Genomic DNA, 24,514 nt, shown 5'->3' with positions numbered 1-24,514 from the left:
TAAGGACTTCTCTGAAGGGCTTATGAGCAATTTGTTGCCATATGAGGATTATCAGATTAAACAAAACCGAGCAATAAAGAAGCTGGAGCTCTAACTAACTCTGAAATACAACACACAGTTTGATGCCTTCTAGTACAGAAGCGATGACACCTCAATTTAGATCAGTTTCTGTGTAACATTTTCTGTTCCTTAGAACTTTGTCAAACTTTTGGATTAGAAAAGGAAACTTTTTTTTTCTATGAAAACCATGATTGCAACCTGATGTTAACCTTTATAAGAACATAAGAATACTGTACAGAATTTTAGAAAAAAGATAGGAAAATAATGCTATGCACAGGTATAATAAGCTGCTGCCAGATCTATCCACAAGCAAGGATTCACAGGTTGGTCTATCAGGATGTCTATGTAAGGTGAAATAAGGAAGAGATGCCACAAAGCCTCGAGGAAGATTTGCACAATGACTCCACCTACATTGTTACAGTCTGCTCCCAATAAACATAATTATTTCCTATAGGGATCATACTGATGTGAACAGGTGATACATGATGAATGTGTCCCACAACCTTTATAACCACTTTATCAGTTGCACAATGAGATTAAAAAGTTACAGAACACCAACAGGAGTGGCCTGTAATACGATATGCTTAAGCACAGTTCACATGGGAGGACCTCAAAACCAGTGTGTACTTTCAAGAGCAAAGCAATATATATTTTAACTGAGAGCAAGAAGTTTTTATTGTAAGTTTAGGATAGTCTATAAAAGGCTATGTTAGCCTATCACAAATTTGAGAATGAACTGATTAGAGCGATTAAAGAATGAATTATCAGACAATCTTTCAAAATAAATGTTTCTAATCTTGAGGCTTTGTGAAACTTAGAAAAGGGGCAGGGAACTACTGTAATTTGCACAAGTGAAGCCCGATAAGAGAAAAGAAAATATTTTGAAAAAGAAGAAGAAAATCGAGTGTTTTAAAAGACCTAACTTATCTTAGAAATAACCTAAACGAAAGTAAAACCAAAGACATACAACTAGACAGTGCCCAAGACACAAGATACTCCTTTTCTTTTTTTTCCACCCTGACAAACTTACAGAATTGTGTCACTACAGTAAGTGACTGTATTAAAGGCTCACATAACCCATGAACTTGATAAAAGGGGAAAAAAAGCCTGTGAAGGCCTCCTGAGTCCAAAACACCCCCTTTCTTGCTTATTCTACTACTACTTTGATTGTCAGAAGTCATTTATAAAGTCATTTATTCCAATTAGAAAGTAAATATTTACAAACATAAACATTTGACTCTTAAATACTAGTACAGAATATTTATATTTGAATCAGCTAGCTTCTGACCTACTAATCATGCTGAATTGCCCTTTTCAGTTTTGAATCATCTCTTAGTTATCAACATGACTATTACAGTAATAATTCATAGTTGCTATTTTGAGACTGATATATAATGAGACAGTCATAGTTGCAATCCAAAACTTTCAAGTGAATAGTATCATCATTAGTAACTTAATCATAGTATCTCTTAAATCCTTAAAAGCAGTATTTCAGCTACAGAGCCTTACTCAGACTTCAAATACAGATTTAATTAATTCCCCAACTGGAAAATCAGAAACATTACTCACCCTTATCATCTGCACGATCCACAGGAATTACCTGCCCCTAGTTGTGACTTACTTTGTGCTATGTATTAACTTCCAAAGAAACTCATAAAAACCAATACAATTGACAATTCCTTAAAGATACCTAAACTCTGGTAATCTTCACTTCTGTTAGAGGAACTGCTGAAGAAGACTTTATTCTAGGTATTCTCAATGATGATATAAAGTCGATCCATTAGTAACACTTAAGACTCATTTTCACAGCTAAAATTAGCTCATCAATTAGTAATTTCCACCCTTTCCTTGTGCTGATATGGGGTTTTATGTATTTTATATAGTCTGTTTTAAAAGCTACTTATTTGCTTCTATTCCTCTTTTCACATTTCCTATACATAATTCTAAATACTTTAGATTTTAAAATTCTCACTGATGACTCAGAAAGATCCATGGATTGCTGAAAGAGCAATCATCTGTTTTTCATCTCCCATCTCTCTCACACAAACTTCAGCTCCTGCTGGAAGGATGGCCCCAGTGCTCTTGAAGCTCTTCCAGCCATGTTAATAGAAATCAAACTAGTGATGTTCTGCCTTAGTATTTGGGATTGGGATAGGTTCCTTGAAGCAATATTATCAGACATCCCAATTTAATCAAAACCTGCTTGTCAATCAGTTTAGTGACTATCTTTTCTCTTAATCTAATTCCTGAACAAATCATATTTAGCCAGCACCAGATTTTACATTATTAACAAATCATCAGGGAGGAGAGCTCTAAGCCTAAAACCAATGTTTGAATCTCCTTACCTTCATTTTTGTCAGCATCCAACAAATTCTGAAACTCTGTATGAAATATCTCCAGATGTTTTTCAATAAGTACTTGCTCACATTTTCGTGCTAACTCATCTTGTGTGCTCTCATGGAGATATACCTGAACTCTACGCTGTTCCTCAAGAAGGCGAGCTTCAGCCTACAGAACACAGAAGGAAACATGAAACCTGCATGGAAGGCAGAACACGAATCCAACAGCAGAAAACAGATAAAATAATCTTAAAACGACAAAATAATCTAGAAAACAACAATAAAAAAATCAAAACTCTCACTAATGTGCTGTTATGGACCACCTACTCAAGCAGTTGTTTTTCTGGAAATCATAACATATGTTTGGAATCGATGCTTATGTTGATGATAATATTATGTACTGTTTAAATGGTGGGGGAGAATCACAGCAAGACTGTTTTCCCATTGCTTCTGAATAAGAAGTTTACAGATGGAAATTTGCTGTCAGAAAAAGAGAAAGCTGCTGACATGAGATGCTGGCAGTTTTAGAATCAGAAAGCTCACCAGCTACAGGGGTAGTTTTGTTTAAGACAAACATGAATGTATTTCATGCCTCCACAAAACTAAAAGGCAGAAAACTACAATTTAACAGTATGCCTATGACAAATTTATTTGAATGATCTCATCTACATTCTTACACAGAAAAGCTTCCCAATAAACTACAATCATTTAAATTATACTAGCATTTAATTTGGCATATGAAATGCTACATATGCGTATCTTCCTGGCAAACTAAAATTTTAAATGTCACTTGAGGAATAGTACCTACGCCAAAATGTAAAACTGAAATTGTTTATATAACAATTATCTCTACTTTGTTTGGAAAAGTGTTAAAGATTTGCTTTACAAGCCATCTCTAATTGCAGCACATTATTAGGGATAAAGTGTGTATGTCCTCTTATCAGTCCAAATTATTTAAATTAGCAGTGTCCCCAAGAAAATGACATTAGGTTAATTCAGTTTCCTAGTATGTCAGAATATCGACTAAGCATGAAAGATCACAATACGGACAACAAAAAAAGGAACAATTCCACTGCATCATACTTAGACAGCTTTAAATAATCTCACCCACTGCTAGCTTCACTTCTTTCTGTAATGATTTTGCACTTAAGTTCTTGTGAAATGGTCCTGGATTACTGTCTCCTAGAGCTAAACCAGTACTGATTAAAATATAGGAAATGAAATCAACAGTTTGGGAAGGAATATAAGCTCCTGCTTCAGAGTACTTGTTAGTTTCTTACCAGTATGGAGTAAAAATCTTTACTGACAGCAAATAACAGCAAATCTTTCTGATGAACACTGGGGACTGGAATCAGACTAGTAGTTCTACTGATCTTGTATTTAAGCAATTCTGTACTTCTGTAGTTCAGGAAATTCTGCTGCTTCTAATGCTGCTTCTTAAAATATCCTTAGACCATCACTTTTAACATTAACAGTAAACTCTCACTTTCAGTTCCTTTATGAAAAGAAATATTTACTCTGACTTCATGTTTGCTTATGGTCTCATTTTTTTTGTGTTCTTATAATTCCATTTTCCTTTTAAAGTCACATTTCAGAAACAAGGGAAAAATAATTAGTTCACACAAAATATTTTCACCTGTTTTAACTATAGTGATCAAAAGTTCAGTTTCAGACTATATTTCAAGGGACAGTCTTAAAAAATACTGACCTTTTTCCCTACAGCACATCAGGCTATGCCAGCTTTACTCATGAGTTCTGGCCTGAGAAGAAAAATTCACATTCCTTCTAAACTCAGTAAGTCTGCCTGTATAACTGTACACACAAATCCTAATTCTAATTAGGATTTCATTGAGTATTCTACAAGAAACAACCACAATTCTACTATAACATGGTAACAGTGATGTTATGCTGGTGTGCACTAAGGTACTCCAACAGGTTTCTTTTTATTTTACGATGCTATTTATGCCCAGTCAGAACTTAATGTGCAGTGCTTCAGGGAGAATGTCAAGTAAGCATACTAACAGCAGATTACTCCGTCTGCAGTTCATGCTTCCAACAGATTACTTTTAAGATCTTATAACCACTAGTCTATAAGGAGATGCCAAGACTGCTCAAATAGCTTGTATACATCTCTACTATACTAATTTGAGCGGAGACTTAAGGCTACACATTTTCTTGCTGAAGATCTGCCCTGTCTTTTGCCAAGTTTATAAGTGCTTTCAGCTTCAACATCAGCTTCTAGCAGTGATTTGCTCTTTTGTGGATTTTTGAAGACTTGAGGATTGTTTGGGGTACTAATAAGTTATTTCTACTTGCCACTAATCTCCAGTTCTTGAAATAGCAATGACCTTCAGACAGCTTTTTACTGTCCTGTACCAAGGAAGCCTGGATGAGCCAGTCATTCAGGTTATGAATGACTGAAATTCCCTTACTCCCTTTTTAGACATATATTAGGATGAAAGTTAAGACAAGAAATTAAAATGGAAGTAGCAAAAAATAATTAATTCAACAACAGAAAAGTAAACATAGGTAGGTTGGCTAATTACTGGGCAACTATCCCAACAGACTAAAGGCATGATTCAATTTACTATGTTATATCAAGGACTCTCCCACTTTTTTTTCTTGGTTAATTCATTGACTTTAATGCCAAGAGTCAAGAGAGGATGTGTTCTGTGGTAAAAAGCATTGCACAAAAGATACTGCATGGAGGGATGTGTATCTGCATATCACATACTCAAAAAACTCTTATTTTTTAACTAAGTTGAAAGGGAAAAAACAAGCAGCAATTCAGAAAGTAACAAAATGTGCTGAGAAAAATATACAAAGCAGCACATGTCCAAGACGGAAGATGACCTATCTATTTCACATTCAGTAAGACTGATCCAATAACCAGGCTAGAAATAGTCAATGTTTATCCTGTTTGCTCTTAGTTGCTCTGTCTGGGATTCCCAAAAGCAGAGACTAGTCAAGACTTAAAATCTGGCCTCTGTTGAACAGAAGTAACTGTGTAAGGTTCATTACAATGAAATATTCTGAGAGAGTTAAAGTTCATTAATGATCTATTTCCTTGGCCAGCTTGGTCAGGAAGAGATTCCAATAAATGTGCCAACACACAGTTCCTGTACAGGAACAGTCAACCTGTAGGTTTAAAGCAAAATTATTGTTTTAGTGTCTTGAAGTCTAACAAAATGTGAATTTACTTTAACATTCTCTTCTGTTTTGCCCATTAAGAATGTTTCAAACTTCCACTGTACTTCCTGAAATGCAGCAAAGGAGACAAACTTCAGACCAGATAAACACAGAAGCAAATCACTACAGGAAAAAAGAGCTAACTCTTCCTGTCAAAAACCCAGCATTTTAAGAAATTGATAATAAAAGCCTAGAATTTATATTATTTTACCTCTAAAAAATACCTGTATCCGGAAAAAAATTAATCACAAAGCTGATTAAGTAACTTACCTTCTTCATGTACTCTGTGACTGGGTTCTGTTGCAAGAATTCAGTACTTTCCCGTGTATAAAATCTCTCTGTGTCAGCAAGAAACTGAGATTCAAAGGATTCTTTATAGACAGTTAGTGTAGGTCCTTTTGCAAATGCATCATCTTCATTCAGCCCCAGCTCCACTACATGAAAAAAAAACAAAAACAAAAAAACCCAAGTAATGACAAAATTGTTTTTTATGAAGTGGTCTCGTGCAAATAAACAAAGTATACTCCTTCTAACTTAGATGAAGGTAATGGATTGGGACTGTATTAATGCCACTTTTAAAAACTTTTAAAAGTACACATTGATTTTGCACTTACACAATAACTAACACAAGACATTACTCATGTAAATTTCATTTTTGGATACATTTCTTAAATGGATTATAGGATTTGGAAAACTCTGCAATCTCAGAAGCTAGTTCAAATTTCCCCCCTGATTATATGCTTTTGTTTTTATTAATGAAACCTATAATCTGGATGGCAAAATTCTCAATGCGAATGGGAAAAAACAATCCCACTCTGCTTTGTAAACTACTATACTTCTCCCCTTCCAGATTTAGGTTCTAAATAACAGATTTGTAAACAATGAACACTCTTGTCCATCGGTTGCACTTTCAAGTATTACAAATACGGTATAACCAACTGTAATTGTACCAAGTGTCAGTACAAATATGAAGTTCAAAAATACACAACTGTATTTAAGTTACTATAAAAAAAAATCTTTATTGGACATCCGAGGAGGTGGGATGTTACTTCCAGGCTCTGATAGGGTACCTATATTTACTTATTGTTAAGAAAATAATAGAACCTTAAAGAAATCTCATTTACCATAGGATTGTACAACTCCACTGATCAGCCTTGTATTGATAGTTTCACCATTCCTTTCCTTTTCAATCAATTTCAACACCGCATTTGTTACCTTAGAAAACAGGAATTAAAAGTAAGTCAAGCACAGAAAAAGCAGCTGGCAGATCAAGCACAGTATTTAATCAGGAGTGTATTCCTATACTGAAGACAAGTCAAGCCCCTTGAAAACAACATTTAAAGAGATCTGAACATATGAAATTCCTACAGAGTATGTTACACCTTTAAGTTATATAACATAATTACAGTCTGATTAATGGTCAGATATATATGGGTATTAAAGTGCTTAGTCTTTTTTCTTCATCTTTTTTTTTTTTTTAATTTCAAAAAAGCACCTTCTAAGCCAAACTTCTTTTGTTTTATACCTAAAAGACAAGACGACTCTGTGGCAAGAGCTGAACTCACCACCTGTTCTTTACACAAATGATCTGCTGCAACTACTTCCTCATGAAGTACTGGTAAGTAAGTGAAATCAACATACGTACATACCTGAAAATTGTGGTGGAATGTCTGGTTTTATATTGTGTTGATTTAAATAATTTAAAATATTTGGTTGACCTGAATCTCCCAGGCATCAGTGTAGATTTAACAATTCACAGTAACATCAGAAAAGACCAAAATCCCTGCCTGTCACTATCTATTCTCATAAAATCTTGACTCTCAAACCTTAAGACATGACTGTCATCAGCCCCGATTCCTGCATGGCTTAGAAACAGCTAAAGTTGCTACTTCATTTAAAATGAGTCTCCTTAGTTTTTTTTCTTTTAAAAAAAGACAAGAGTCCTCTCAGCAGAGAGATTAACAGAACAGTCTTGGTTATCAAGGTTCAATCATACACACAGAGAAAGGCCTATTCCCTCAAATATTTATCTTTTTTAACATCACAAAAGAGAAGCAGAAGGCTCCCTTTTATTTTCAGGATTTGTGCCCCTCCCATCCTCCAAATTCTCTCTGAAGCAGTTACTAACAATATATAAAACTAACCCAATAAAATAACACTATAATAATAATATATTTATATATATATACCTGCTTATTTAATGGTCTGAATAAGCAGTCTCTCCAGGTCACCAAGGCAAGCTAGAAGGAAAGGAAAGGAGGTGAAAGATGGAATAAAAATATTTACATATACACATATACATGCAGGATAACTTCTTAAAGAAAGCTGATATAGTATGCTAAATAATCAGAACTTTTACAATTATTGTATTTTGGCACACCCATTTCTCAATCAACAAGACTGTTTCACACCTAAATTACCACTTGCTTTATTATTAACTCTGCCTTTTCTGACAGAGATCCACTGCCAACTGTGAAAACTAACAAAGCCAGGAAATTACTTTGACAATATACAGCTTTTTTTCTTGGCAATTTCCAGGTTGATACAGTCCCTTAGCTTTAGGCTAGTAAAGTTAAGAGGAAGGGAACTAAGGATACCAACTGTTTTTCTACTATATGCAAAGTTATTTTAGAGAAGCAGTAAATCACTTTCCTAATGCTACACCAGCAAGGACAATAGTTATCATTTCTAAAAAACCCAAACAACAAACTTTTAGTTATCTGAGATACAGTACTTCTGCTAAGTTCTTCTCTTATTTATATTACTTTACATTACAAAAAAATTTATCAAGATCACATACCAATCTTTCGGAACTGTACCAAAATAACTTACACTACAAACCAAATGTTGACTGAATCTTAGCAGCTTGAATGCTAAAAAATTTGAAGAGATGTATTGAAGTCATCAGAAAAAAACTGCAATTTACTTCTTCATTTGGTATTTGAAACACTTGGCTGAATTCTAAGTGGAATGACAAGGCCACACTGATGCACACAGACAGTGGTATAAGCAGCAAATATTCAGACAGACAACCCTCAACAGTCTAATACTGCAAGTCTCAATACATACAAGGCAGATTGAACATCTCACAGGCTGAGACCCTTGGAATTTTTACAAATATACTGGGGTGGGAGTATGGAAGGAAGGGAGATTTCCACTTTGCTCAACTTCTATGAACTTCCTACAGGATTCAAGTAGCAATCTGCAGGATGATAATGCAAACATGACAGATGGAATAGATAAATTGCTCCCTTCAAAAAGCTACTTACTGAATAAATTTCATATATTCCTTTACGACCTTCATCGCACTCACGACGAACCCAGTGTCGATTGAGGTAGGCACATATCCCATTCAATACTTTGCTTGAAAACCTATAATCTTCCCACTGTTGAGTGTAGAATTTCAGCACACTCTCATCCATCAAATCTTCACCATCCTAAAATAACAACAGTTTACCAGTACTGTTGGGCAATTTCAAGGTAAAACCAAGATATATAAGGGTGTACAAACTGACTGCGTAATTAATCTACACCATGCAATGTATTTATAGGAAACATAAGTGTTAATACATCTAGTTCTACATTAATAAAGCACAAAGCCAGTATGAGATTTTGGAATTAAAATGCTGGGAAAAAAATGCACAACATAGACAAAGGTCCAGAAAATACTCCTGTCCCTCCTGTGGGAGAGAGCATGAGGCCACTATGTTAGAATCAAGCAGTGACACTGATGGGTGCACCAGGTAACGCATTCAAAATGACAACCTCCATAAAATGTACCACCCATTCCCACTGTTGCTCCTTGAGGAGCTGAAACCAGTGAGTGTGGATGGGAGAGAAGTAGTAATGAAGTAAATGGGTAGTAAATGAAGCTCCACATTCAAGAAAACAGGTATGGCATAATATTTCCTTTTCTTAAGAAAAAAAAAAAAAAGGAAAGATAAAATTTTAAAGTTCAAGTGTCTTTCCAAACTGGACCTCTACAGCCTGAATGGACAAGGGAATAAAGCCATGAGTACATTCTGGATAATGTTAAAATACAAGACAGTTTAAGATGGCAGGTAACAGTACTTCTCTAAAACACAGGAATGCTGTTTTGGCTTGATGGGGAAAAGCAGCTCACAGGTACAACTTAGCAACTGAGGTAAAGCCTACAAAACATTCTAGTGGCTAATGGAGACAAAAGCAGACTTCAAGATTATTCTTTTTTTTTTTTTTTTTTAACTTCCAGTGGCTGCATACACTTCTAGGTTTGTTGATACAAGCTTTTCTCAACCTAGCCCCTATTACTTACTACAAGTGCAGATCAATCTCACGTCCCATCTTACCTTAAGGAGATTTGTCAAGTAGTTCTTCAGAAATTCTTTTAGCCGTTTGTACAACTCCAAGCCAACAAACTGAGCACCTCCAGGTGTCTGGCCCTTTTTTGATTTAGAAGGAGGTACTCCAGCTCCCCGTGCTTGATTAGACTGGTGTACACTGGTACAGTAGTTATAAACATGACTGACAGGAGCGTTAAGGAACACATACGTACCAGTGTAAGACATTAAAAATAAAATGAAAAACTACATTCATTTCAATAATGTTACTTATATGACTTAAACATAATACATTACAAGATGCATTAGGCCACATCAAATCATACCAAAGCTAAGAAAATGAAGTAATTTTCAGCAGTTATCTGCAGTAGAAATCTGTAAAACTGCTGAGAGCACTGCAAGTACTAACCTCAACATCAAATTTACCTAACACTTACTTAACAAGATCACCAAGAAAACAAAGCAGTGGAATTTGCTGATAAGGTTATTTTCAACATTTAAATGGAATTTATTTGATGTATTATATTGGCCTTCTACAAATACCTAAGCTTTCATTTGAACTGGAAGAAAGTTCAACACTAACCCTCAAGCAACATTCAGTAGTTGAAAACATAGAGAATATTTTTGCATTCTTTCAAACACAATCCTTTATAAAAGATTTGTCCACTTAACACTGGCAGACAGGGCACAAACCTGGAAAGTAGTAATGGTGAGAAACATGTACATTTAAAAGATTAATAAATAAATAATGGAACCCAATTTTAGGCTACAAGTATAATCTCAACATTTAAGTGTAAAATCACAGACTCATAGAATTGCTTAGGTAAGAAAAGACCTCTAAGATGAGTCAAACCATTAACCTGGTGCATCCAAGTCCACCACTAAACCACCTCTCTAATCACCACATCTATGGGTCTTTTAAATACCTCCAGAGACAGTGATTCCACCAGCTGCTCCTCACAGAACTTGTGCTCTAGACCTGTCACCAGCTCTGTTGCCCTTCTCTGGACATGCTCCAGCACCTTAAAGTCTTTTGTGTAGCGAGGGGACCAAAACTGAACACAGGATCTGAGCTTCGGCTTCACCAGTGCCAAGTACAGAGGGACAATCACTGCCCTGGTCCTGCTGGCCCCACTAGTGCTGATACAGGCCAGGATGCCATTGGCCTTCTTGGTCACCTGGGCACACTGCTGGCTCATGTTCAGTCAGCTATCAACCAGAACCCCCAGGTCCCTTTCTGCTGGGCAGCTTTCCAGCCATTCTTTCCTCAAACTGTAGTGCTGCCTGGGGTTGTTGTGACTGAAGTGCAGGACCCAGCACTTCTCCTTGTTGAACCTCATACCACTGGCCTTGGCCCATTGACCCAGCCTGTCCAGATCCCTCTACAGAGGCTTCCTACCCTCCAGCAGATCAACACTCTCACCTAACTTGGTGTCCTGTGCAAACTGACTGAAGGTGTACTTGATTCCCTCGTCTCAGTCATCAATGAAGATATTACACTGAACTGGTGCTGGTACTGAGCCCTGGGGAAGAACATTTGTGACTGGCTGCCTGTTTGTTGCCCATGCTGCATGCATTGACACAGATGCACTTGGGTTACTGAACCCAGGGTGATCCAGGGTGAAAAGCTCTAATTCCTACGCAACCAGGCAATTCTGTGGTTTCTAACATATCAGTGACCCTTTTGTCTTTGCTGTCACATGGATCTCTATCCCCTACCTCAACTGAGATGGCAGACTGAAGGATCTCACTAGCATGCTACCCCTTAAACGTTGGTGCTGCCCCCTGGTTTCATCCTTCTCCCCCTTCAAATCTAGTTTAAAGCTCTCTCAATGAGCCCTGCTATGCAAAGACACTTTCCCCCCTTTGAGACAGGTGTATCCTGTTTATTGCCAACAGGCCTGGTGTCGTATAAACCAATCCAAGATAAAAAAAAAAAAAAGAAAATCAAAATTCTGTCAATGACACCAGGCTTGGAGCCAAGGTATTGATCTGCCAGCTTTTCCTGTTTCTTCTCTTATTCCTTGCAACTGAAGGAGAGAGGAGAAAAGTACTTGCACTCCTGATCTCTTAATCAGTCATCCCAAGGCCCTGAAGTGTCTGTTGATTACCCTCGGACTTCTGGCTGCAACTTCATCGCTGTTTACCTGAAAAATCTGAGGACCATACCAGGGTAGGAAGTTTTCTCTTCACACCTTTAAGCCAGGCTTCACAAAGGCAGCAGACAACCCTAAGAAGTGGTAGCAATAATTTTTCCTCTTACACTAATACAGCCTGGAACTGTTAATATAACATTTCAAGAAAACACTCAGTTTTCTGACCTAAAACATTCGAATATTCAGAGTTCTTTCGAAGTATTAAGAGGAAGTCACATTGCCCTAAACATTTCAAATAAGAAAGCATCCTGAAAGAAATCACTCCATATGCAAGAAAAATAAATTAGCTGGGTAGCACCTAAAAGAACTTGCTGAGGACTCAGATCTGACAACAAAAATCACCCTAATGATTCACACAGCAAACAATCAGCCAACAGGAACAAAGCTACTGAGCACTCATGCTTCTACTGACAGTCTAAGGGCAGGCTTTTGAATCACATCTCGTGTTAGAGAACACTGTACTAACCAATCCAGAAGGTTTAATTTGGTTTTAACTTGTGTTTAGCACAAGTGGACCCAGCTTTAACCACCAGACAGGTTTCTTCCACAGTACAACACATACTATGAAATTAACAGAGTTGACTTTTATCTTTCCTTTCAGAAACTCCATCACAATGTAGTGGAAGACATCAGCACAACCAAATCCCAAGGGAATTATAAACCCCAGATATATGACACATTACAGTCACTGTGAACAGAGTTGCTTGTAATAAATAGTAAACTCAAGTAAAAAAAAATTATTACAGTATCCAGTTAACTTTCTTGTAATTAACTTTAAAAAAAGCTTCATAGACAAATCATACCCTTAAACTGGGTTTAATGATCAGAGTATCTTGCATGCCATCAGGAACAAGGCCCACAGTCTTCATATCAAACTGGAAGGAAAGACTGCTCATGGTCTGTATTCACATACTTGTTCAGAAAGCCATTGCATTCTGTGCAAAGAAGAAATGCCCTTTGTCTAAGATTAACCCTTTCTGAAAACATAAAGCATATTTTCATTTCCTATCTGTTATCTCATCCAGGTGCCAAAAAACTAAATTTCCAATGGTATCAACAAGTAACATAAAGACTTCATCTGTGCTGAATTGAAGCAACTGAACTTTTAATCAGCCCCTTATCTCTATCAGCCACTGATTTCCTGGACATTAATGATTTTTTCTACCTCCTAATCATTTGTTTGTTCAAATTCCCTGGTACTGCTGCTACTATTACCATCTACACTTTGACTTCAGAATTCCCTGTTCGAGTGAGGAACACCACACAGCACAACAATTTTTTTCTAGATACGCAACTTACTTTATTTCCAGAAACAAGAAAAGCAGGGCTTATCTCAGAGTTTAATTTTAAAGGAGTTACTATAAATTTATCTAAAATGGAAAACCTCTCCATCATGATACAAGGAACTTAGGGCTGATTCATAAATACCCAGTTGACAGACTTGTTTCCTTCTTCCTCTAACTCTCTTATCCCAAGTAGCTTTGAGCAAGCCTAAAAATATGAAGACTGTCTAGATGATGGGTAATTCTTGCAGCTTTGAGAGTAGCGCCTGACGAAAATATTCCTTCTGTTCACCTCTACAAATAATCACAACAACCTTCAGAAAAATAAAGACCAAGGTTAGAAGGCAAAAGCCTTTTCCTAACTCCATACATTTTACTATTAAACTCAGGATTCCTTGTGAAGTAAATACTGAGAGAGATTGAGACTTTTTGTCCATCCCTGACAATAATCAACTCTGAGCTGAACAAAAGTAATATCAGTAATGCCCATCTTTGTCTTTTATTCTGGTTTGAGACTTGCTACCCAAAGGGTTCAAGGCAGCACTTTTGAAATTCTCTAATATAGTTGTTCTATACAAGTCACACTGAAGTTAGTTTGCCTGTGCAGAAGGCTGTTTGCAAGTGTAAATAACTCTTTGACATACTACATCTAAAAGAATGCTCTCTCACACTTTGTTTACAATCTGTGTCCCCATCTGCTAAAGCCAGCCACTGACAGAAAGATTGACATATTCAAAACAAAATCAGATTTGTGCTGTTACAACAAAGTATATGACAGTCCATCTCAGAATAACAAGGGGAACACTATGAGAAGAATTCTTGGTTGCAGAAAGCAAAATAATCCCCTCAATGCTTTGTATGCTAGAAGCCATATACATATACAAACAGCTATCAGGAAACTTTTTTGTGGGTGTTTGCACAATGCTGCATAGCAATTTCCAACTACAATAAGCAGAGAAGTAAATTCATCAGTAGAATAGTTTGCACCACAGTGAAGCCGTGCTGGTCCCCAAGCTTCTGGTTGCTGAACTTCAGATTTGGCCCAGCAGACAAACCATCTATAGGAGGAACAGATCGAGACCAATGTCCTCTAACCTCTACACCTTCCTTACAGTGAAGGAGAAATTACATTTACTTATCTAAATTAAAATTTAAGGAAGAAGACTGCAAGGAAGTTTATGAAATGATTCAGCATTGTGCTGTTCAAGACGAAAAATCTATTTCAGAATGTTATTCTCCTACGATACTCTTTGAAATGGGATACAAAAACTAGCCAAAGACAAATTAATTTTACCACCTTTGTCATCAATATAATTGACACTACTTTTGACTTCCTTGGCTCAGTTTCTAAAGGTGAGCAGAGCAAAGGGGAAAAAAAAATCCCATGCCTCCAAGCCATCTGGTATAAGACCATTTCCACAACCCACCTGGAGATCTTCCTTGGCACCTGCTTTTTCAGTAGCATGAGAGCTCATGCAGGCCATCAGTCATCTGGACTAGGGAAGTAACCACCACTACAACTAACTGTTGTCCCTGTTCCCAGATCCTTTGCTCAACAGATCTGAACTTCTGTGTCCACACAAGGGAAGTGAAACAGGCTCTCTCAGTAACAGTCCATATATTTTTTGGGCAAGTATGCCATCAAAACACAAGCTCGAGCATGCCATGCTCAGCTCTAACCTGCTCTCCTCCCCAGAAAAGTACCAAAGTACTCCATACAGCTTTTTTTTTTTTAATTTTGTCCAAGAGCAACTGCAAAAAGAAATTATATGAGGAAAATTATCAGTTTTGTAATTCAACACACAACAGGAAAGCAGTCAGACTTTACACTGATGGGTGCAAATTACTCAGTTTTGCAAGAGTCCTTAGTCTTAAATTTTTAAAAAAGAAAACAGTTCTGCTGAGGTAATAACTGATTCCTCTTTCAGCAGTACAGCTGGGTCCCCACAGTTTTTCCATTTTCCTATGAAAAATTCATATAACTGGAAGCAAGTCTGTTGAGGAACAGATATGTAAAATTGAAGGAACTGAAAGGGAAGCAGAATTAACACAACATAGCACAAACTATATTGCAGAGAGAAATGACAACTAAGCTTTTTAAAAGGAGGAAGCCCACAACAACAACAAAAGCTGAATGCTCTACCAAAATTTCTCTGTTTTTACGTCTAGTCTCTTTATTATAAACATCAGTTTTAGACATAAATTTAGACTAAGTTGAAATTAGTTCCACTTCTGTGAAAAATTTGTATTTTTCCTAGATCACACCAAAGGCATGCAAGAACACCATACAGAAAGTTACTGAAAATACTGATAAGAAAATTGCTAGGAACGATTATGGAAGTTTTGTATTCTTGTAAAACCACTTCTAATACAAACAATACAGCCTATTATATTTACTAAAGAACAGCTTTACTTATTTTCTTTAAATTAAAGCCACTCAACTTCTGTTGAAATCCAGAAGATGAGGCTGTGTGAACCTCACAAAGCCACCTCGGGCATAAGTAAAGCTGCTAAGAGACATACCTACATGACTTTATTGTTTCATAAGCCAAACAGATTAAGGAATTTTGCAAAAGTTCTTGAAATTATAAGGTTGTCAAAAAGCAATCAATCTTCAGAACAAGTGCTTTAAACACTCACTTTAGCTTTGTGAGGAGCAGCAGTAAAACAAAAAACCCAGAAACCTTCATTCTTTTCAAGAAGGTATCATCAAGAGATTTTATGTATGTTCAGTTCATCATTCAGTAAGGAAGGGTTACCTCCACAAAACAGTTCAAAGAAAACAAACAAAGAAACAAATTAAGATCCCTTCCCCAACCCCACACATTCACCACTTGTGTTACAAAGCAATTAAGTCTCTAGACTTAATTGATACATCTAAGTATTTAGATTTGATACAATTGCTGTTCAACCATCCCATTTCAGTCAAACCATTTTAGTCAGGGAAGGACTGGGGCAGGGACGAAGGAGCTATTACAGCATCAGCTGTGCAGCTGCTATGAAAATCCAGGCATAACTCAGCTCAGACACATTTCTACAAGTCTGAGATCAGAGAAACTTCCAGCAAAAGCTATCTGAAGACTAATAGATAACTTCTTTTTTCCCTCTTCATGGCATAAACTCAAAAGAATCACAGAGAAGCACTGAGTTACAAGAAAAACACAAATTTTCAAAGCCAAATGCATAAACAAAGTGCACAGTCTTAATGCCAGGAAATGTAAGATCCACTGTAACTGAGGTTGCTTTTAAATTTAGCTTTCGTTGCATTGAGAGAGGTTGGTTTTGTACAGAATATTATTGGTTACTATAAAAAGCAAAGTAGAACAGCAAGCAATCACTGTGGAAGAGGACATAAAGGGAAATGATTAATATAAACATATTCTGCCCTTCTTTCAAACTGAAGCTGCCATTTTTGTAACTACACACAAATCCATACAATGATACCTACTTTTCCACACATGTAAAGGCATGTTATGTACCCTTCAAACATGTAAACAAATACATTTACTTCTACCTTCAAGCCCTAACTGGCACGGGATAAATGCTACGAAATCAGGTATTGAAAGTAAGCAAGACTAATACTAGCAGACAGCAGAAGCTGCTTTGATGCACCAAAGTGACCTTAAACAATCTGACATTGAAGTGAAAGGATGTCTTAGAGTGACAGAAACTCGAGAGAAAGTGGAAGTTTCCAAGATTAAAAAAAAAAAAAAAAAAAAAAGCATGCCCTAACAGCTCAGTATCTTCTCAATATCAGAAAAAGCATAACAATCTCTTCAGACAAAAAAACCCCACAAGAACATACCATGCTGCCTGGTAACAACAGAATCATGTGATTAGAAAATAAGGATTTTCACAGTTTTAATATGCATGTGCTGAGTAAAAATCCTACTAAAATACAGGAATTCAAGTGAAAGCCACTAGGAAAAGGACTGCAATAGAAGCAACTACAAATGGATGCCAAAAGAAGGGCTTCATGGTTTTGACTGGGCAACATGTGCTACTGGTGCTGAATCTATCCAGAGGCAAAAAAATTGCTAACTATATTTATACATTCTATTTTATGAACAGACAGATTATCCTGAGTCATCTGGTAGTTTTAAAATGTAAGCATACTACACTGAATTATTTAATGTTTAACACAGCATTTTCCTTTACCACTTGCCAATATCTGAGAAAAAAAAAATCCCACCTTATAAAACAATTACAGTAACCTTTTGTGATGTACAGTTAGTTACATTTGGTCCAATGGATAATCAGTAACTACCTCTTTGTTAAAATAAGTAAATAAGTAAAAAAAATTGAATCACAATAAGCAAATTTTGAAACAAGGATTTCATAAAATAATGAAATGTAAAAGAACAGCCTAACCTTAAAATACTTCAAAAATTATTCTGAAAATAATTACTAATGATGGCTAATAACAGAATAATATAAGAAAACACATTTGAAAAATCCAATTTACAGGTGACTTGAACAAATCTTAAGTCACAGTAAATTCAGTCATTTTACTTCAAATTTTCACATAAGAGCTATATGATAATTATGCCAAACAACTACTCAAATGTATCACTGGTAATTTTTATGTACACATTAGAAAGACTCTGAAAGCCAATCCAGACACCACAATCTGGACACTGCATTTTATGTCTTAGCAAAACAACCACACCACACTTTCCACAGTACAGTAAACTATCCTTATCAATGAAAAGATTTTAAGATATCCTCGTGTAAAGAAAAATCTTATTTGTTGTAAATTAATGGCATTTGGAATCTTTAAACAGTCTTAGTTTTCCCAACTGAATTTTCTTTAAACTGAGTTTATGTAAAAAAACGGTAATTTTGGCATTTCAAAAAAAGTACACACATACAAAATAGAAGCACAACACTAATCTTTCCATTCACCACTCATATCTGAAAATTGGTAAGTTGATGTGTGTTTGGACAAAAAAATAAGTATTTTAGGAAGTTACTAATTTTTTTGTCTAAGTCACTGTGAAAAATTATGCTGCTTTAATAGTGCAGGAAAGTTTTCTGACAGTCTAGTACTTGGTCTGCGAATCTGCTTAAGATACATAAAACAAGAAAATTAACAAAATCCTTTCATTCTCTCCACTGCAAAGTTTAAATACAAATGTAAGTAAATCCCAATTCATCCTCTCATACCACGAGGCCTCAGGAAAATAAACTGCAGGCTCACCATAAGATTAGTTCGAAAAACAGGCATTACCTTGTGGCAAAAAAAAAAACAAAGAAAATAACACAAGATGTATGACTATTTTATCCGTGCCAGGTGACATTAAGAAGAGGTGACCATAAAGACAAGTGACTTACAGCAATATAAATAAGTTAAGTAAGAATAATTCCAGTAAACAAAGTAATAAGTCTTCAACTAACAATTCAAAAAAGAAACTGGCAACTTGCTACACACAAACACAGTCCTCTCCTGGACAGTCTAACTGAAGTTTCCTCCAAATAGACTAAATGCTGCTGAGAGATGTTCTGTCTATATGTACTGCTCTAACATTGACTTTAACAAGCTAGTCCCGTGGCTCACAGCCTATAAACTAATTGTCACTAAACTGAAAATAGGGTACACAGGCCCTTCACTCACATTAGTAGTGCTGTTAGATCTACTGTTCCGAGAAATCTAGTTAATTTTATTGACTATTTCTCTTTTCTGCATGAAGTCAATGCTTGGCATATAATTCTATGCTAGCTTGTAATATAGGCTGTCAGATGATGTTAGTTACTGCTGTAGGAGCTATCAGGCACTTCAGTACTAGAAATTACTTGATGTCTGGGTAAGGAACAGAAAAGCATCCAGATTTCATTTTCAAGAATCCCACATATAGGGAAAAAAGCCCAAACACCAGAACAACAAAACACACAAGAAAGAAACAGATGATCATCTGATCTGACAAAAAAACTGACAAAAACCCCCGCATCCTGCAATCAAAAGCACAAATAAATTTTAGTTAGAAAAAGGAGGGATGATGACCTTGGTAACCACCGTTGAGAGGAAAGATTTTTAGTTCACCTCAGTATTCTCAGATCTAGAAAAGCCCTGGAATAACCGTCTTTCTTCTCCCACTGAAATGAAGGGGAAAAAAACCCCCACCTAAAGTACAAACTCTGGCCTGTACTCAGAGATTGACTCTAGTGTCTCACAAAAAGAGACACTGAATAAAGAAAATTAGTGCAGGTGTGATAGAGATACAAACATCTGAATTGCATTCTTTTCCAGATGCACTTGACCAAGGCACAATAAAACCTTCTACATCTCCAATCAATTTTGACTGAAAAATTAATAGCAGATACAGGATTAAAGGCAAGTTTGCTTGTATGCATGGTTCTCCTCTGCTTATAAATTAGAGGGATGAAATTGAATCCATTTCATACCCTGACAAAAAAAAAGAAAAAACGGGGGATGAGAAGGGAGGAAAAGGACAAAAGAGGATGAGTGAAGACTGAAGTGCCCACTGCACAAGACCTAGCATCCTTTAAGTAGGGCTGATCTTCAGACCAATTACAGTTGCAGCTGAAACTCATCCGCATCTGTTCTGCTTTCCAAACTAGGCTGTTCAATAGGCAGAGCTTCCTGAAATAAAAGTCCATCAATCTACTGGACTTGCTGTATACAAAGACTGAGCAACTATGTTACAGTTACTGCATTTGAAAGGACAGTAATCTTTTAAGCACAACTTTTGAACATGTGCACATGGTATAGGATGCAAAATGCATTGTTGTCTTCATAGTAGATGAAAACCTCAGCCTAACCAGTGTCAAATATTCTGAGTTATCAAACTTGACAATCCACAAATCAAACTTGACCAACAAAATTATCCACTAAATTAATTCACTTATGAAAGTAACAAAAACAGTCTTTAGTTTTGAACCCGACCACTCCTTGAAGAAGCAATGGGAAGAAAATTAGTAGTTAATAGACAGTATATCCCTTTTACAGCTTCATTCCAAGAATATTTGAGAACATCAGGAGAGGAAAAAAAAAAGTGTTTTACCATTATAATTAGTACCTAGCCTTCAGCTGCCCTGCTTAACAGACCTCACAAACAAGGATATATTAAAGGCACTCAGAAGAAAAAACTCTCTCAGAGGTTCTACCACATGACAAGTTTCTGTCAGACATTCAACTTTTGCAGACTGGTTTCACTGAGTCAAGAACAATGTTGAACCTAGCGCTGCAAGAAATCAGTAATTTTAAGTCTTAGTAAAAGGTCTGACCCGAAACAAATGTTATTACATCTTCCCATCACTATTAAAGAAGTATCCTAGAAACACTCAGCAGACCGATCAGGGTTCTTCCCACCACCTCCGGAAGCACAGATTCTGCAGGCACAGATGGGTAAGAATACACATTGATGCTGAGATTACATGTACAGAAAAACTTTTCTACCTCCTTAGAAAGTCCAAGGAACTGCCGAATTGATTGCTTTATAGCCCTCAAGCTCCTCCTTCTTTTATAAAAGCTCTGTCCTTTCAAAAAAATTAACACAGACTAAAATTTCATATGCTGCACTCAGTGCCAACAACAGCTTTAGATGTTAGTTTATGTATCAGAACAACAACTTTGTTAAAATAAAGCAACTCTAAAAATTGATAAAGAAAAATAGCAGAACTACTCAAAGGAAGATATGAAATGTATTCAGTCATCACTTCTATCATATGTCTACACACTTAGCAACCACCTTCTTACTTACCACAACTTACCACCACCTTCTCAAGCAGCACTTACTCTACAGAGCAATACAAGGTTACGAGAGTCAATGCAACATAATAGATGCAAAACAAAGGTGGTTTCTCACCAAATCCTTTTACATGCCACTGTATAGGTGGAATGGAAAAGAATTTCTCACTTTCTAAATAAAATCTTTAAGTCAAACACTGAAGCTATAATATAGCACAAGACACGTGTCTCTTTCAAATTAGTTTTAAAAGATCCTACAATCTTTAAAAGCTTCCTACAATCTTCCAGCACACTCACACAAGGATGTTAACCCCCCTTTTAGCATCTTATAACCACTCCCAGAATGGGAAAATACTGGAAAACAGCTCTCTGATGCAAGCTAGGAATTAAAGAGAAATCCACTGGACACATATTACTTTGAGGATGACATTTGAAAAATTTTTCAGGTAACTGGACATTATTACCACTAAGACCTGCAGCATAATGCCAGAGACTAACATATAAAGGAAAAAAAAATTCTGTTTTCTTTGTGTGTATTGTGGACTCAAAATTACGCCTATTAATAAAATCACTTTAAACATCTGCTCTATCAAAAATAATAGTAATCAAACTTGAAATACAGAGGTAGCCATAATAATTATGGAAGTCAGTTTTCCAAATAACAGAATGTTCCTGCTTATTTGCCAGTAATATTTAATAGAAAAGGCCAATCTTCAAAATAAAAATAAGTATTCTTAAAAGCCATTAAGTCCAATGGTTATGAAACAATTTTGAGTTTTGAGAAGTAAAAAGCTATCTCTAATCTACTAGCAGGGTACTAACTGTCACAGGCATTAGGATACGTGTAGAGTTCCATGTATCTGGATTTCGCCATACTTTGTCTGGTGTAAACCTGTTGAATTCCAGCTCTAAGGTCATCCCATATCTGGTCAAGACCAATCTGTTTAAGTCCATGCGGGTTCTGACTCCTATTCGATGACATTTTGTATTTCCTGTAAAGTCTTCCAGTGCAGCAGCCTGAGATCTGGTTATTCCTCCATCAGAATCACAAGTCAAGTAACATTCTAAACTCAGTTGCGGCAACTCAGTGAGATATTCTTTACATGCAAGAAGTGATGTTTCCCAGGAAGATAACCTGCAAGAGGAAAAGAAAATACACACCTTATATGACAGTCCGAATTCATTCACATTAAGGATACAAAATTAATTATTTCATTGAAACATTGTCAATTACATAGATGAGAAATCCAAGATGAGATCTGAAATACCAAAACCAAGGAATGTAATCTTGCAATTCAGCAATCCACTAGAAAATGGGACAGTTAGTGCCCAGAGCTGCCCAAAGACTGCAGGTACTTAGGTCAGGGCAGCTGACAACAAAATCCTAATGCTATTAACAAAACACAACAGTAAAAATCTTTCCAAGCAGCAATCACTATCTTATCAAGAAGTGTTTCCTCCCCATACAACAGTAAAACTCCAGTATTTCCAACTCCAGGTTCTGTGGTAGCTCATTGTTTAACAAACATCCTAATGAATACCAAAGATTAACCAAAAGATACTACAAATAACTTCTTCTTGAAAGAAAGAGTTACCAGTAACTCCTCCAGACTTGAGATTCTATTGCAGGTAACCTGAAAGTCCAAGGTATTTTGGAAGCAGAGAATTTTTCCATCCGGTAAACACATGCTTACACTGATTTCTTTGCTAAGTAAAAGAACACCACTTCCTTCATGTAATTTTAACAGCAAGAGAACATGCAGTCAAAAGTGGTGGGAAGAAGGAACTACTAAGGGAAGTACACAGAATAAATAGTGTGTGAACTGTGAATGAAAGAATCAGAAACTAAGAAAATGTACTACTCCAATGAGTCTTAGTGACCATAGTTTGGGACATAGTGAAAAAAAGGATATCAATTCATCAACTTCATTAAATGACAGGGTAGGAAAACAGTCACGTGGAAGGGAACACTAAAAACATCAAGCAAAGAAGATCCATTTTTACAGAAGTCCATAAAAATATTTTTCCAGTAACATGGAATCATGTCTTATCCATCAAAGCAACAAAATTAAGATATAAAAAAATAACAAAGATGGTAGCACAATAAAAAAAATTAGCCCAAAAATAAGAGTTTTAATAAGTCAGGACCAACTTAATCTTACGGCAGCCTTTCCATTTATATAGGGAGCTTATAAGAAAGATGACTTTTTACCAGCAACTGTAGTGACAGGACAAGGGTCAATGGTTCTAAATTAAAACAGGGTAGATTTAGACTGGATAGAAGGAAGAAATTCTTTACTGTGAGGGTGATGATGAGACACTGAAACAGAGAAGTTGTGGATGCCCATCCTGCCAGTGTTCAAGGCTGAGCTGCATGGGGCTTTGAATAACCTGATCTAGTGGAATGTGTCCCTGCCCAAGGCAAGGAGACTGGACTAGATGATCTTTAAAGGTCCCTTCCAGCCCAAACCATCCTGTTATTCTGTACCCTAGAGCTCATTGACTGAAATACTCAGAACACAATGAAACTTGATGTTTTTCCATTCTTCTATAGACAGTACAGCTTTAAGATAAACCTGTCATCAAAGGCTCATATGAACACTTCCATAATTTCAAAGACAGTATAGGTCAAGACTAGATAAATCCTATTATTTGTTTTTGGCTTCTGACAGCAGAATATAAAGATATTCCTTCAGGATCTACAGTAAGTCAGAGGTGCTTTCTCACAGCCACTTCCAGGCTACTACATGTTCCGCTCCAGGTTTCACAGAGTTTTAAAGATTAAGTATTGTGTTACACTCTCCTTGAACCCCACCCAATTATTTGTAGTTCTCTTCTGCCTTTTCTCCTGGACCCTAAAAAGACCAGCTAAGATCAAGACATTTCTTCATTTTTTTCAGCCAATGACTGTCTTACTACAGGAACACAGAAATTACCACTCCTAATAGCCCTTTACTTTCCCATTACCTGTAAGCATTTAAATCTCAAGCTCTAAGTAGATACACAGAGAAATACTTTCATTATGTCAGTCTCAGTAACAAGTACTGTCTCATTTTAATCTGACATACAACTGCTTATGTAGCTAATTTTTCTTTTTCTATGGGTAACAATTACTCAGAGAATTAGGTGGAAAAACAAGAATTCAATCAATATATATCTAGAAAACACACACCTAAAATTCATCCCTGTTGTTTTCCTTCCGTAATTACAGCAAAGTCGTTATTAAAGACAGATGAGAATAATGCATCATAATGCTGAAGTGTAAACTAGATGATACCTTGTTTGTATTTAACTTCTTTAATTTCTGGAAATCGAACCTGCTGTGGTACTAATGATGAAGGACTTTCACAACTGAGAAATGAAAACCAGGAAGAACAAAGGTCCAGGAGTTGCCACTCACCTCCACTAAGGGAAATACTCTGTGCATGTTACACACCCACAATCTTGGACTATGATCATA

At 36.3% G+C, this 24,514-nt stretch overlaps 1 protein-coding gene across 1 annotated transcript in view; it reads right to left on the bottom strand.

Moving 5' to 3' along the window:
• CUL1 (cullin 1) overlaps positions 1-24,514 on the bottom strand; it is a 52,614-nt gene that overhangs the window by 15,096 nt on the left and 13,004 nt on the right. Inside the window, exons 2-8 of the mRNA XM_018075721.2 lie at positions 21,897-22,189; positions 9,917-10,091; positions 8,858-9,025; positions 7,778-7,828; positions 6,713-6,803; positions 5,859-6,022; positions 2,406-2,568 (exon numbers count right to left, since the gene is read on the bottom strand). Coding sequence (XP_017931210.1) covers positions 2,406-2,568; positions 5,859-6,022; positions 6,713-6,803; positions 7,778-7,828; positions 8,858-9,025; positions 9,917-10,091; positions 21,897-22,036 — 952 coding nt within the window. The 5' untranslated portion in view covers positions 22,037-22,189. The remainder of the gene's footprint in view (positions 1-2,405; positions 2,569-5,858; positions 6,023-6,712; positions 6,804-7,777; positions 7,829-8,857; positions 9,026-9,916; positions 10,092-21,896; positions 22,190-24,514) is intronic.

The sequence above is a fragment of the Manacus vitellinus genome, unplaced genomic scaffold (assembly GCF_001715985.3).
Source record: "Manacus vitellinus isolate BGI_N305 unplaced genomic scaffold, ASM171598v3 scaffold_3_pilon, whole genome shotgun sequence".
NCBI classification, from domain to species: domain Eukaryota; kingdom Metazoa; phylum Chordata; class Aves; order Passeriformes; family Pipridae; genus Manacus; species Manacus vitellinus.
The sequence above is the reverse complement of the archived record's forward strand: the minus strand, read 5'-3'. Positions and strand labels throughout refer to the sequence as shown.